This window comes from Equus quagga, chromosome 1 (genome assembly GCF_021613505.1).
Source record: "Equus quagga isolate Etosha38 chromosome 1, UCLA_HA_Equagga_1.0, whole genome shotgun sequence".
NCBI lineage: Eukaryota > Metazoa > Chordata > Mammalia > Perissodactyla > Equidae > Equus > Equus quagga.
The window spans coordinates 137585469-137601433 of record NC_060267.1 but is presented as its reverse complement, the minus strand read 5'-3'; the positions used below and the strand labels follow the sequence as shown (position 1 = coordinate 137601433).

Genomic DNA, 15965 nt, shown 5'->3' with positions numbered 1-15965 from the left:
GTGAGGCTCCAGAGGAGGAGGGTTACTGTTATTCATTCATGAGCTATGAACTGAGTGCCTGCTGGGTGCCCTGCAGTGCCTAGAGGTGGACATTTAGTGGTGTATACACAGTAATAACCTGGTTTCTGAGGAGGCCCTGGTGGGGAGGGGAGAAGGATGTAGGATACGCGCCTGGCTCCCTTCCTCTCATGGAGGACTGAACCCTCTTAAGCAACCCTGGCTGTGACACTCCCCAGCGTGGCCCAGGAGAGGCCAAGACCTTGTCAAAGAGATGGAGAAAAGATTTCTTCACTTACACATAAGATAGATCTTGCCTACTGTCCAGGAAGCCCCATGAGGCAACAGCAAGGGCTGAGGGAAACCCAGGCCTCATCCTGGCAGGATGCCAGTGATGGGGTGGGTCAGAAGCCTCCTGGTTCTGCCTTTGCATCAGCCCCAGGCTGCACATACAGGAGGATCTTGTAGGCTGGGAGGAGACAGATTTGGGGACCATGGAGACCCAGAGGAACACCCGTTGCCTGGGTAGATGGTCACCGTTGCTACTTCTACTGGGCCTGGTGATCCCTCCAGCCACCACTCAGGCCCTCAGCTACAAGGAGGCCGTGCTCCGTGCCGTGGATGGCCTCAACCAGCGGTCCTCAGATGAGAATCTCTACCGCCTCCTGGAGCTGGACCAGCCACCCAAGAGAGTGAGTCTGGGAGGGGGCCATGGCGAGGGAAGGTCTGCTCTGGCCACACTGTCTCTCCCTTTGCTCATGCTGTCCCTCCTGTCAGGAAGGCACTTCTCCCTTTAAGTGTGGTCCCACATCTCAGGAAACCTTCCCAGAACTGTGTCCCCTCTCAGCATGAGAGCTTCCGGACTTATCTCTACTGTGGGAAGAGGTCCCCCCACTCACAACCACATTCAGGCTTCAGGGACTTCTGGGAGTTCCAGGGACACAAGGGGTCTTTGAATCCAGGCTGTGGCTTCTCTGCTTTATGTCTGCTCTGGACTCCTTTGTCTCCCTCACAGGGAAGGGCTCTACTAATCCGTGAGGTTCCAGTAACAATGTCCTTTTCTCCAGGACGACTCTGATTTCCCTCAGCCCCCTCAGAGGGGCATGTTCCTCATCACAGCTGATCTGAGGTCCTCTCTGCCTCTCTGTTTGCTTGCTGAGGGAAGGAATGTGTCCTTCCTCCTCCTCTCTGTACCCCAGCACCAAGCCCAGCGCCGGGCACACAGTAGGGGCTGTTGAAAGGCAACTGTTTTGGTGGAAGGCAGGCTAGGAAACAGACGGAGATGGCAAGCATAAGCCTGAGCCTGGCCACCCCATTTTCTCCCCTAACCAGGACAAGGACTCTGATACTGCAAAACCTGTGAGCTTCATGGTGAAGGAAACTGTGTGCCCCAGGATAATGAAGCAGACACCAGAGCAGTGTGACTTCAAGGAGAATGGGGTGAGGTTGGAGCCTAGGGGAAAAGGATGCTGGCAGATCCCTCCCAAGGAGCTGAACATGAGGCCTGTGGGAAACATTTCCAGCCACTGGGGTGAGACTGGGAGTTTACAAAACAAGGCTTCCAGTTTGACCTGGAGCTTGCCCTTCGCAGCTGGTGAAACAGTGTGTGGGGACAGTCATCCTGGACCCAGTCAAGGACTACTTCGACGCCAGCTGTGATGAGGTGAGTGGCCAATCTGGGTTGTAGGTCCTGATGGGGAGGTGATGCGTGGAACATCCTATGGACCAAATACCCACTGCCCCATCAGGGCAGAGAAAGCCCCTCCTACCCTGGGCTCCTCCCTCCACCTGAGCCCCAGGTCTCAGGACTGGCTCTGCAATTCCTTAAATTAGCAGTTCTCAAAATGTGGTCCTTGCCTGAGAGCTTGTCACAAATGCAGATTCTCAGGCCCCACCAGACCTACTGAAGCAGACTCTGGGGCTGAGCCCCACAATTTGTATTTTAACAAGCCACCCAGGGATTCTGACTCCTGCTGACGTTTGAAGCCACGGACTTAGAGTAATGAGCTTTCAGCCCATGCTCCTGTCCCACTTTGCTGGATGGGCTGTGTGACCCTGGGAAGCCCCTTATCCTCTCCAGGCTTCAGAGTCCTCAACTGTTTGTGTGCGTAGGGCTTCATTCAGATGCTTCTAAGATCAGAGCCAGAGGGTGAACTGGGGTGCCAAGTCTCCTGAGGTATCCCAAGAAGAGGGGTGTCTTGGTGGGGAAGGGTCTCGTCTTGACCTGGGTCCAGCCCCCACAAGGAGCCTGTTTCCTCCTGGTTCACAGCCCCAGCGTGTCAAAAGATTTCACAGCGTGGGTAGCCTTATCCAGAGACATCAGCAGACGATTCGTGACAAGAGTAAAGCAACTCGTCATGGTATCAGGATTATTACTCGACCTAAGCTCCTTCTAGCATCCTAGGGTCTGCTTGCCCTGGCTCAGGCTTCAGGATACTGAAAAATAAATTCTTGGGGCCAGCCCAGTGGCGCAGCACAGTTTTCCTGTTCCGCTTTGGCGGCCCGGGGTTCACTGGTTCTGATCCCGGGTGAGGACACGGCTCGCTTGGCAAGCCATGCTGTGGCAGGTGTTCCACATATAAGGTAGAGGAAGATGGGCACAGATGTTAGCTCAGGGCTAATCTTCCTCAAATAAATAAATAAATAAATAAATAAATAAATAAATAAATAAATAAATAAATAAATAAATTCTTGTGAGAGCAATTTCCTCCAGGCTTCCATTTCATCTGTCTTGCCTTCTCCCAATTAACACGGCCAACCGAGTCCTTAACTCTGGGAAGTCCTGAGTTTATATGTGTGTGTGTGTGTGTGTGTGCATGCAGAAAACAGAGATGGATGGGGCAGCTGTTCCATCCAGGAGGACATGGGGTGAGGCGGCAGGGCCAAGAGTCCACGACAGTGTCTCCATTCTCAGGGTCCCACTCCATGTCCTTCACGTACCTCCCACCCTCCTCTTGAACACCCAGTGGGACTTGAGATCCACTGTGTGTGCAGGGGAGGTGGGGATGCTACGGAGCTGGTCCTGCTCACATGGAGGTGGCAGTGGAGGGTGCGGCCAGGCATTCTGTTACACACTCACAGACATGCCGAGCACTTTCCTGGCTGACTGGGTTCTAAGGTCAGCCTGCTGGTACAGAGCCCGCAAAGTTCCAATTCCCCCTGAAAATTTGAACTGCCCACCACACCTGGCTTTTCCTCTGGCATTGAGAAAGATTACTGTTTCTTTAGCTGGGTAGCAGATCTAAGTTGTGGGCTCTTGTGTAGGATCGAATGGTACACAAATTTTGTACCATTAAAAATAAGAATCCTGCTCAGTCGGGTGAGGAGCTCTGGCAAGGAGACACATGCAGAGTGATACACAGGTCACATCTCCGTCACACTGTGCATTTCAGACACTGCCCATGTCCTGCCCACTCACCATCGTTAGCTGACCTGAAGCACCTGTGGCTCTTTGCAGTGGGACAGACTGGAAGTACTGGGGAGTTGGTACTCCAGGGAGCAGCCTCAACCAACGATAGGTCAGAGTTGGTGAGAAAATATCTTCCCTTCCTCACTCCTGGGGTGGACCCACTCCAAGATGTGTTACACCTCCCAGAGGTCCCCAGCTGGGTCATGCCCCTGTTGCCCACAGCAACGAGCTGTCCGTGAACATGTCCGCTTCTGACCTCTGTTCCTGCCCTGTCTTACTTCTCCACGTTCCTGCTGGTGCTTTCTGTGATCGCCTCCCAACTAACTACTTCCACTTGAATCCTTGTCTGAGGGCTGCTGCTGGGTCAACCTAAAGTAGGACGCAGACACCCCTCTCTGAGAGGGACAGAGGGCAGGACTCACGTCCCGTTTACTCTGTTGTCTGTTGTGCTTGCTTATTCTTGGTGAACAGGTGCAGCTGATTTCAGGCAGGTTCAAGAAACCTGAGATGCTTCTCACTCTTTGTCATCACGAACCCAGGGGGCGGTGTTGTGTCAGTGCCAGAGGATACTGGCTTCCCAGAGCCAACTGCTAAGTTTCAAGACTTTTTCGAGCTGGTTGTTAAACTCTTGGTAGTTTGAAATCCAGTGATGGTAGAGTATTTACACCGTGGAAATTGGCAAATGCTACGAATCAGCCCTCACAGCTGTCACTTTTCTGCCCAAACTGAGAGAGGAATCACTTGTCAGGCTGATATGGGCCTGTGCCAATCACATCCATTTCAAATTTCCTTCCACAATTGCCCATCCTGCTACCATGACAACCCTCCTATTCCCCAGCCCTGCATTGTCCTTTGATATCATACATGGATGTTAGCCAGGTGTCCCTTGCCATGTACCAGGCCGTCAACATGCATATTTGACCACTGATGCCAGAAAGGGATGGATGCTTACATTTTTTCCATCTCAGCCCCTCATCAAGGAGTGTACCTGGCCACTGGCAGGGAGGTCTGCAGGCCTTGTCAGTGCCCTCTAAAGTGATTTGCTGGCAAAGGTGCCTGCTGTTCAACTATGATACCTTCTTACCCACGAGAGAACAAATGTTAGACCCTTTCATGAATGGCATTGGAGCATCAGGCCCCGGCACCCTTGGTTTGTCAATTCTCCTTGGCAGTAAAGCTCTGGATGGCGAGTTCTATGGGCAAGTGACTTCCACAGTGTTATGGCAATGCAAAAGGGGATCTCCATCCAGCATGGGGGAAAGGAGGGTGATTCAGAGAGAAGACAGCTTGGGCAAAGGCACAATGACAGGCACAGTAGAAGTGGGAAGTGACACTCTGTTCAGTGCTCAGGGTAGGCATGCAAGGCGGTGGGGGTCAGGGTTGGCCCAGGTCCTGAAGAGCAATAGAGAGAAGTGATGGTTTTAGCAAGGGGAGATCGGATCCTGCATCCATCTTAGCCAGAGCACCCTGGCTTCAGTGTGTGTGTGTGTGTGTGTGTGTGTTTAGCAGGGTGAATGGTGAGGGAGACCAGCAAGGACATGTCCCCCCAGGGCAGTGGCCAAGAGCAGAGGATGGAGGAGAGAGTGGAAGGAGGATTGGCCCAGAGGCTGACAGAGGGTGGGGCTGACTGGGATGGAGTCATGGCAGAGAGGATGAGGCAGGTTGGTTCCCTGGGGAGCCTCTCAGTGGTGGCGCTTCCTGAGAGAATGACCACGGGCTGTTCAGCTTCCTGGGGCAGGTATGAGATGAGTGTGGGGAGATGACAAGTTCAGTTTTGAACATGTTGATTCTGAGGTGCCAGCGGCATGTTGGTCCCTGGGTGGGGCCTGGGGTGAAGGCCCATTGTAGTAGATGGTTAGTGCCCTGCCCAGATCTCCTCCCTGGGCTGCTGCTCCCATCGCCCAGCTGTTTGGATGTGGAATGCCATGTTCACTGCTAATGGCTCACAGCTGCCCCCCTCACAGCCTCCCCAGGAGATGCCTGGGGGTTACATTCCCTCTGCCTGCAGCTGTGGAGAGTGACTGACTGATGAGGGGATGTTAAGCCCGCCCCTGCCTCCAGTCAGGACTAAAGGAGGGTACAATTCCGGTTCAGGGCTTTGGTGGGGTCGGGATGAGCTGGTCTCAGGATGGACCACATCCTTGCTCAGCTCCTTCCTCTGCCCCATCCTGCTTCCCTCAGCCCCCTCCTCCTGAGCACACCCCTCAATCGATCGTATGCCTCTGAATTCCCACCTCAGGCTCTGCTTCTAGAGAGCCCAGCCTGTGATGGCTATGGACTGAGGTGGGAGCTCTGCAGAGTCCGTCCAGCTCATCCCAGGTGGGTGTAGGTGCTGGGGCCTGGTGTGGAGACAAGCAGAGAAAAGCCAGAGGTCTCCAGGGTACGGGGATGGGGATGGGGTGAGCTGTGGGGCAGTGCCGTAATCCAGGGCCATTGAGGATTTCAAAAAGTTGTCAGAGTACACAGGAGGCCAATTGGCCCAGGGAGATGGCTCCTAAGGGTTTCCCACTGTCTGTGCCGATGTGAAGGCCCCTGAAGTCAGTGGGTGGTGGCCTCAGTGGGTTGGGGGCACAGAAACCAACCACATTGAGTAGGGGAGAGAGCAAGAGGTATGAAAGAGGGGAGGCAATGAGTGTGGACGAGGAGCGGTTTTTGCTGTCCCCAAACCTCTGCTGTACCGAGGAGGGAGACTGGGTTTATCAGGTGAGGCCCTGTGGACCCTGCCCTCGACCTCCTCCTCTGAGGTCTCAAGTGTTAGTTAGGGGACCCCCAGAGGGGACAGAACACTCCTGGTCAGCCTCACTGGGGCAAAGGAAAGGGAAATCTGAGGAGTTGAGAAGTCTGAGAGCAGTTAGTCTTCTGTCTGTGTGGCCCTGGGCAGGTGTTTGACCTTTCTGGGCCTCAGTTTTCCTATCTGTAAAATGGGAACAACACAGCCTACTTTAAGGGATTTGTTTAGTGCTTTGGTTGGATAAGGCAGGTAAAGCACCTCAGGAAGTGCTGAATCTGAATCAGAGAGGATGAGGGACTCACTCTGGGTTTGCCTCTTTGGGAAGAGCTTTCTTCACATGTTGAATGCCGGTGAACAAATGACCAGGAGTCTCTCCCTGCACTAGAGGAATTAGCTGATTCCAGAGCCAAAACAGTTTCAACTCAGCAATGGTCACTTACTCATTGGCCAAGGTAGCTTTGGTAATTGTACAAGTATAGCCCTTGATTATCCACTTGCTGAGCAAAGAGGTGTCTGTGCAGTGGTGAGCACCTCCTGTTGCATGTGGATAAATGCCTCTGGGGAAGTAGAAACCCAGTTACGTAAGATTAGCTACAACAAGCTTCACCTAACAACCCACTGTCTTTTGATTTGTTCACCTGGTTACCTTCAGGTCTGGGCCCCTGATTCGGAACCATCCTGAAAACTGAGCTTATAGTATTGCTTTTACTCTTACTCTGTATACCTATTGCAAAGTTCTGTCCCTGTTGCCTTTGGAAAGATGATGCACCTAATAAGGTGACATTAGCTCAACAATTCGAAATGGTTTCCAAGGCTTACAACTTTGGACAACTATAGACTTTGAATAAGAAATGCCTGAGAGTTCTCTCTCCTGAACTTCCTTGTTACTCAAATGTGGCCCAAATGGTTTGGGCCACTAAGCACTTTCCTACCCATGTGGGACATGACAATCAGGAAAGGTCCTTCTTGGCACCGAGGGACAAGACCACTACATACAGAGAAGCTGACTGTTGATCAGTGATGATTTTGGAGAAAGATGTTGATCAAAAGGATAAATGTGGATATTAATAAAAGAAACTTTAACTAAATTGGAGTCAGGAAGGCCTGTAGGGGGAGCTCTCATACCCTAGGATACATCATCAATTACACTGAATAGGACTAAACGACCCCCGCATCTAGGACAGGAAGTAAAACTACTTTACTACTGAAGGAAGGTTCCCTCTCCACCCAATAACAGCCCAGCCAAGGAGAAGCGCTACAGTTCAGCCAAGGAGAAGTGGTTGCTGCCCTGAACTGCTACATTCCCCCAATGGACTTTTGTTTAGAACAGCACCCCTTCTCCCCCTTTTTCTCTGTAAAAGCAGCTCCCGTCCTTTGCTTGCTGGATCTGCCTACGGTGTGCCGTAGCATGAATATCCCAAATTGCCATTCTTTGGTGATTCCCAAATAAACTTATTTTGAGGATAAAAAAACAGGTGAATTTCCTTTTCATGTTGACGGGTATATGTGTCAGTGTGGGTGTGTGTTTGTCAGTGTGGTTGTGTGAGTGTTTGTGCACTTTATATGAATAAAAATTTTTAAATATTCTCTTTAATCTTCAAAAATTATATGTATACTCATTAAAAATATATTTTAACCAGCATAAACATTATTCCCAAGGGAAGGGTGCAGCTGTAACAAGGTCCTCGGGGCAAGAATTTGATTGAAGGAAAGACTAGAAGCAAGCTGCAAATAACAGGAATACATTGCTTATCCAATTACTGAATGTTGTACCTTTAAAATTTTTTTAAAACATATTATTTGGCAATAATTTCAAATTTACAGAAAAGTATCAAGAAAAGTACAAAAAATGAGTTCATATTCTTGTTATCCAGAGTTACCTCGTTAACATTCTGCCCATTTGCTTTATCCTTTCTCAATCTCTCTCTCTTTCTCTCGTTTTAAATTGTTCCGAGGATTTAGTTTATTCAGGTCTGTGAGGCCAACAGATCAGGAGACCACTGAAAGAGAGCTTATTAGTCCCAGTTCCCCAGAGGAGGGGGCATGTCCCGCCATGCTGGGCCACAGGAGGTCCGTCAGAGGCAGAGAGAGTGAGGGGACCTGCGGGGACGCCTGTATTATGGTTTTCCAGAGAAGGAATGGGCAAGGCAGGCAAGGGGGGGAAACCAGGTTAAAGATTGGCGAATTAGAATAATTTCCGTGGGCTTAGGGATGTAAGGGCTGCCCGGGTGGTCTGATGCCCGGGCCAGGGTGGTGAGGACAGGAGGTTACAGTCTCACAAGAAGAAGAGGTGGGGTGGGGGTCAGTGTGCCTCTGACAGGAGTGCTTGCCTGCTCTGGGAATCCACTGCCCTGGGAGGGGCGGTCCCTCCATAGTCAGCAAGGCCCTGGATGTGCACACAGCACTCACAGGGAGCAGACAACTTGGGTAACACAGGACCTTTTACACTGAATGGAGGCCGTGGCGTATCTGGGTTATAACCTATTATCTTGTGGCTATTTCTGATTCATCGAATTTCTTTGTTTATTTTCCCTCTCTCTTTTTCTGCCTTCTTTTCAATTGTTATATGATTAAACTGTATATCCACGTTTGGCTATTATACTTCCGTCTAAAATATTTTTAAGCGGTTGTCCTGAGGTTTACAGCATACATCTGTGATTAATTACATCTCTATGCCAATAACACATCACTTCAACACGTAGTGGAGGGATCTTCCAAGAATATGCTGCCAACAGTGTCCAATGTCTCACTGCGTAAATGACGTTCTGTTGGGTGGGTGGCCACAGGTTTCCAGCTTAGTGTCTCTGCTTCCTGTGACATCAACAGTCAGCAGGAGTGACTGATGAATCACAACAAAACTCACAGGCCTGTTTGCCAGGTGAAGTTTCTTGAACAATGTGGATGGAGTCACAAAACTGAATTCCTCTGGCAGTCAAAGAATAAGGCTGCCTTTTACAAAGTAAAGAACTCAATCGTCCTGGTACTAAAACCAGCGCTGTGTGCCAAACTCGTAACTCCTGTGAAAAGTTGGTCCTTGTTTGTCTTACAGTAAAAAAAAGCCACACTCCATGGGGCTCTGGCTCTACTTGCTCCTGCACCAGATCTTTGATTGCTCCTATCCAGGTTAAGGCAGTGCTTCACGGCTGTCTTTTTTAGGTTACCGAGTTGCCGTTTCCACTGACACTGGTCCTACTACAGTCCTTGAAACTAGTCTGTTGATCCATTTGAAGGACATTCCGCACACCCAGGTAGCTGATCCTGCTGATGGCATTGTGGAAACAGATGTTCTAAGGATGAGTAACACTGCTCCTGACCGTAAGGGATGCTCCCACTGGGGAAAGGCCAAGGTTAGGACAGTGGCAGTGGGACAAGTGCAGAGCTGGGAACCTACGAGGCTCCCCTGGCTCAGCTGTGTGGTGGCAGCAAAGCAGTACGGAAGACAAGACCACCACCACCAACTGAAGAGCTGGTAGATGCAGAAGTGCTTAAAGAAACCCCTCAACAGGCTGTGTAGACTGAACTTCTGCTCAGGCCAGTTAGTCCTAAAGAGCCTTTAAATTACAAGTGTTGGTGACTGATAGTTATACAGACTGGAGCCTGTGGCAGAACGATGGAGCCCCTAGGCAAGGATCCCCTTGTGGATACGGACACAGCACTTTCCTGATGCTGCCACCTGGCATAGTCCATTTGAGAGCAATTACTGGCTTGTTATTGGGCATCAATGAACACTGAGAAACTCAGAAAGCAACAGCAGGGATTGTTACGGCCTGACATCCCTATCATGGGATGGGTAAAAACCAAAAACGTCACCAAAAAGGATATTGCTCAGAAAAGATGTAAACTGGGCATTAATGGAGTCCAACATCTACAGGAAAATGTGGAGTCACCTTCCAGATGCAGCTAGGTCAGATCTGGAGGTCTGTGTCAGAGCTTCTAGTGGCTTTGGTAGAACTAAGGTTTCTGAAGGGGCCTAGCCTTGATTCATGGGTAGATCAGTGAAGTTCAGGGCAGATGAGTGCACTGGGCCCATGCAGCTGTTCAGCCTCAAAGAAATCTGTTTAAAACTAGGCATGAAAAATGGTACTCTGCCTGAGGGGCAGAGTTGTGGACTGTGGGGCCTTGCCCAGGAAAATACTCCCTAAAATTCACCCTGTTACTTTTTTTTTTTTTTAAAGATTTTTATTTTTTCCTTTTTCTCCCCAAAGCCCCCCAGTACATAGTTGTATATTCTTCGTTGTGGGTCCTTCTAGTTGTGGCATGTGGGATGCTGCCTCAGCGTGGCTTGACGAGCAGTGCCATGTCCGCGCCCAGGATTCGAACCGATGAAACACTGGGCCGCTTGCAGCGGAGCGCGCGAACTTAACCACTCGGCCACGGGGCCAGCCCCCAACCCCCCCTGTTACTTTTTTTACTGGCTCATGGGCAGAACATAGTGGACTGGGAATGTGGTCTGATGCCTGGCAGTGGAACAACTCGATGATCACATCTCAGTCTTTGTAGGGCAAACATGGCAACAGATTGCACAGGACCCACAGCCGCTGCTCATGAATCATGTGGATACCCATGGAAAAGGACCATTCAAGGATAAACATCATTGTAATGAACAAGTTAATCAAACCTGTACTACCCAGTTAAGAACCACAGCCTTGCGGATGAACCATCACTCAGGGCCTGGTAATCCATCTACCATTCAGGATCAGGCCCCAAAATAATGTGTAGTGATTCCAGAACCTGAGGCCAAGGAAGCCTGGCAAATGTGCCTGACTGCCAGCTCCATAGTTGAGTGATAAAGGGAACTCTGGGGCACATAACCAGGGGTGCCATCTCTGTCTGCACAGCATACGTGGACCATACTATTCAAGGACTGTTAGATGGAGTATGTTACATATTTGGATTCCCTAAGCACATCCAATCAACAGTGATTCTGCCTTATAGTAGGAAGTACCCAGCAGTGGATAGCTACCTGAAACCCTCGCTGGACATTTTATGCCCACTAACATCTCCAAGCAGTTGGGGCCATAGAAAGATGGAAGGGACTCTTAAAGGAAAAGCTGAAAAGGATAACCGGACAACCAGGCTCAGCTCCCAGTGGAGCACACACTTAAGAAAGGCAGTTTGGGGTCTAAATAGGGCAATTCCAAGGAAGGGTAACTTTTATGTAGATAGAATGTTTAATCATGAGGTTAGGGAATGAGGGAGGAGGCCCAGACTGGCTGTAAGACACTCAAACCACAAAAGTAATCCTTCTCATCCTTTTTTTGTTTCCATGCCTACTCCTGGGAAATCACTCTACTAGAATTTTCAAGTTGCAAAGAGGAGCCAGACGGTGGGTGACTCTAACCTAGTACTAATTTGCTGCCTGGCTATGGCTGCTGGGATCTGGGAAGTTATGGATATTGATGATAATGATCATGAATATGAGGTGACAGCTCCTAAGGTGGTTCTACTAGGGTGACTCCCACAGCAGAGGGTGGAGATGATCTAGGATGGGTCAAGGTACAAAAGGAAGAAGTTGCTAGACACCTAGGAATGAGGTTGGGCCTATGTTGTGTGAGACGTGGGGAGGACTGGAGAAAGGGTGATGTGATTGCTGCAGGGGCTCGTCATGCAGATCGCTTGGCTGTGGAAGAAGGGCAACAACCACGGCTGATGGGATAGAATGCCTTAGACTCAGAGAGGTCAGGATGGGAAGAGGGACCATCAATCTCTCTCTCAGCTTTTGTTTGTAGGGCACCGGCCAATTTAACCCAGACTGCTGGCACCATCCTCAACTTGATCAATGGCCAATGAAAAATCTTAATCTAAGAACTCTTAGAAACCCTCCAACAACTGCCGACTCCAGGAGTGAACGGCCTCCACCAAAGATGACGGAACAAGAGGAACTTCCTGGACTCTGGTATGGTTTTCTGAAGGCTCATCCTCTAATTTTCATACTCTTTTCTATGTTCTGCACAGACTATAGCAAGTGTTCCAAGTTTAAATGATTGTTGGATCCTGACCCCCTATCAGCAAAATGCTGCTGCTGAGATCGCTGCTACTTCTTACCTGAGTGTCAGGCCTCTCCTTGCCTGCCATACACAAACTAGTCTAAACTCTCCTCATGGTGATAAAAAGTTTCACTGCCCTAGACTTCTTGCTGACCATTTGAGGTGAAGCATGTGCAATTGCCCCCCTTTTGCTGCATCTGGGTTAATAATACACAACGGATTGGGCCCCAGATGGGGAGCCTGGCTACAGTTCATATTCCAAATGGATCTGAGTATCCTACTGGGTTTCATAGTCATGGCCACTCTCATCTGATGTTGCCTAAGACCTATAGGACAGTTTTGGTCCAAACCCCTATCAGTACAATTAATAAGAGTATCTAACGGGGTGGCCTATGTTTCTAAAAAGAATTCTTAGCTGGGTATGTGAAAGATTGGAGTGTAGAGTTGTAGGGCAATAGGTTGTCAACTCAAAAAGTGAATTGTCCAGTTGTTTTACCTGCAAAAGGAGTTTATTTGGGTTAGATAGAGGAATTGCAATTCGAGATATGCAGGCTATAGGTGATCATATGTAAATCCAGAAAACAAAGGAAGCTCTTGCTATTATAGAGGAAAAAGGGGAGTAGGGAGAGGCTGTAATAAACAAAGAATCCATTGGAAGAAAGAGGAAGTCCAAAATGTAAAGGTTTCTCACTGGTTTGACTGCAAAATCTCATGGGCTGGAGATTTTGGGCTCTGTTGCCTGGCAGGGAGAGAATTCTTATGTCTGCTGTGTAGTAAAGTAGTAAACATCTTCCAGTCCAGATGCAAGTGAACAACTCTTCCCGTTTAGAGTAATTAACGATGTACCATAGCGCGTGAGAGCTCCCCCTACATTCTCCCTACTCCAATTTAGTTCAGGTTTCTTGTATTAATTTCACAGGCTCTACCCTAGTGACCTTACAGCCACACAGGCCCTGCAGGCAAGGTTAGAACTGCAGGGAGTCGGAGTCTTGGCGGAACCCTTTGTGATTCTCCTGGAGCAGGACAGCCTGGGAGGCTCGTGAGGAGCTGCTCAGATGTCGTCTCCCATTCATCTCCCTAAATTTCCCAGGCAAGTTTTATGAGCTATGCAGCTTTATTGCCCCAGCTGCCCTCAGGGTATTGCTGTCGACTACAAACCATTCAACTGCAGTCTAGAATTGACTCCTGAACTAAAATGTGTCCTATCATTTGTGATGAAGTCATCCGATTCCTTTTACTTCAGTGTCACCTTATATAGAGGCCTTGGGGAGCTGGCACCTTTGGCTACTTTTTCTTTTGCTGTCTACTTAAGTAATAAATTGCCAGAATCCAAAAAAGACTCATTACTACCTAACCGGTCAAATCTGTCAGGGCTTTGCCCTGGTCTTATGCTTGACAGATATCACAACAGATTGGATACAGAAGCAGACAGGGAATTCAGCTTCTTCCAGTAAATTGGACATTAAAGAAATTTGCAAAAATGTAAAACAATGCCTCTTTTGTCACTAAATTTTTTTAAGGAAAATACAGATATTTTTCATAAAAATATATTATTTATGTTAACAAGAGTTACATTGTTATTGTTTTAAAAATGAATTTATTTATAAATACCTAAAATTTCTGCACTGAAATATCTAGTATGGTAAATAGCAATCAATTTAGTTCACATAAAAAAAGCTCTTTGGAGTCCTCAATAATTTTTTTTTTTCAGGAAGGTTAGCCCTGAACTAACATCTGCTGCCAATCCTCCTCTTTTTGCTGAAGAAGACTGGCCCTGAGCTAACATCCGTGCCCATCTTCCTCTACTTTATATGTGGGACGCCTACCACAGCATGGCTTGCCAAGCGGTGCCATGTCTGCACGTGGGATCCGAACTGGCGAACCCGTGGGCTGCCGAAACAGAATGTGTGCACTTAATCGCTATGCTACCCAGCAGCCCTTGGAGTCCTCAATAATTTTTAAGTGAAACTAGATCTCTATCTTATACCACTCATGAAAATCAACTCAAAATGAATTAAGGACTTAAATATAAGCCCAAAAACCATAAAACTTCTAGAAGTAAACATAAGGAAAGAACTCCTTGACATGGGTCTTGGCAATGATTTTTTGGATATGACACCTAAAGCACAAGCAATAAAATAAAAAATAAAAAAGTGGGACTATATCAAACTAAAAAGCTTCTGCACAGCAAAAGAAATGATTAACAAAATGAAAAGATAACCTACAGAATGGGAAAAAATATTTGCAAACCACATATCTGACAAGGGGTTAATATTCAAAATATATAAAGAACTTATACAACTCAATAGCAAAAAACCCCAAATAAGCCAATTAAAAAATGGGCAAAGGACCTGAATAGACATTTTTCCAAAGAAGATATACAAATGGCCCACAGGTACACGAAAAGGTGCTCAACATCACTAATCATTAGGGAACTGCAAATCAAAACCACAAAGAGATATCACCTCAGGCCTGTTAGAATAGCTATCATCAAAAAAGACAGAAGACAGCAAATGCTGGCAAGGATGTAGAGAAAAGGAAACTCTGGTGTGCTACTAGTGGGATTATAAGTTGGCAAGCCAGCTGTGGAAGAGTGTGGAGGTTCCTCAAAAATTAAAAATAGAACTACCATATTACCCAGCAATTCCACTTCTGGAAACATATCCAAAGGAAATGAAAACACTATATCAAAGAGATATCTGCATCCCCATGTTCACAGTAGCGTTATTTACAATAGCCAAGGCGTGGAAACAACCTAAGTGTCCATCGATGGATGAGTGGATAAAGAAGTTGTGGTATACACACACACACACACACACACACACACACACACACACACAGTGGAATATTATTCAGCCATAAAAAAGAAGGAAAATCTGCCATTTATGACAACACGGACGGACCTTGAGGGCACTATGCTAAGTGAAATGTCAGACAGAGAAATACAAATACTGCGTGATCTCACTTATATGTGGAATCTCAAAAACCAAGAAAACAAACAAAAAACCCAACCATACTCACAGAAAAAGAGACCAGATTTATGTTTGGGGGAAGGGGATTGGATGAAGGGAGTCAAAAGGTACAAACTTCTAGTTATAAGAAAAATAAGTACTAAGGATTTAATGATGACTATAGTTAACACTGCTGTATGGTACACTTCAAAGTTTTTAAGAGAGTAGATCCTGAGCATTCTCATCACAAGGAAAAAAAATTTCTTTCTTTTTCTTTTGAGATCTACATGAGATGATGGGTGTTAAACTTCTTGTGGTAGTCATTTCACAATATATGTAAGTCAAATCATTATGCTGTACACTTTAAACATATACAGTGCTGTATGTCAATTATATCTCAATAAAACTAGAAAAAATAAATTTTTAAGAGTGTAAGAGGATTACTATAACAAAAAGTTAGTGAACTGCTGCCCTAGAGAAATTCTCCACGGGTGTGCAAGGAGACATGTGTGGAAATATCCAACTGGGATATTGGTGTTGTCAACACAAATAATCCATAATCAATCTATAAATCAAAATTGGGATGAGTTTATTGTATGAGCCTCTGAGTACTATAGCCTGGGAGAAACTACCTTCACCAAGGCAGGAAGCACTCTGAAGAAGTGGAGTGTACAGAGTGGTGATACAACGTCTTGGAACAGAGAACATACATCCCATATGACAGGAATCTCTCTTTTACTACAGTAACAAGATGCTTTGCTAGGACAGCAGGTCAGCTGTCACAAGGTGAGCACAGCAAGTCAGGTCAGCAGGTCAGTGGTCATGAGATTAGTTAAAGCAGTTCAGTAATTAATCATCAGTTTCTGGGAAGAAATGTTTACCCTTAAAGA

At 47.5% G+C, this 15965-nt stretch overlaps 1 protein-coding gene across 1 annotated transcript; it reads left to right on the top strand.

Annotated features, from left to right (window-relative positions):
- Window positions 1–491: 491 nt before the first annotated feature.
- On the top strand, window positions 492–2401 carry LOC124236404 (protegrin-2-like). Its single transcript, XM_046655391.1, has 4 exons — window positions 492–689; window positions 1330–1437; window positions 1589–1660; window positions 2267–2401. The coding sequence occupies exons 1-4, from the start codon at window positions 492–494 to the stop codon at window positions 2399–2401; spliced, it is 513 nt and encodes a 170-aa protein (XP_046511347.1).
- Window positions 2402–15965: the final 13564 nt, after the last annotated feature.

What these genes read in the sequence shown, in the direction of transcription:
- LOC124236404 (XM_046655391.1), top strand. Translation starts at nt 492, where the DNA reads ATGGAGACCCAGAGGAACACCCGTTGCCTGGGTAGATGGTCACCGTTG. An exon ending in TGGACCAGCCACCCAAGAGA is followed by an intron (nt 690 to 1,329) that starts GTGAGTCTGGGA and finishes TCCCCTAACCAG; the next exon opens with GACAAGGACTCTGATACTGC. An exon ending in TCGACGCCAGCTGTGATGAG is followed by an intron (nt 1,661 to 2,266) that starts GTGAGTGGCCAA and finishes CCTGGTTCACAG; the next exon opens with CCCCAGCGTGTCAAAAGATT.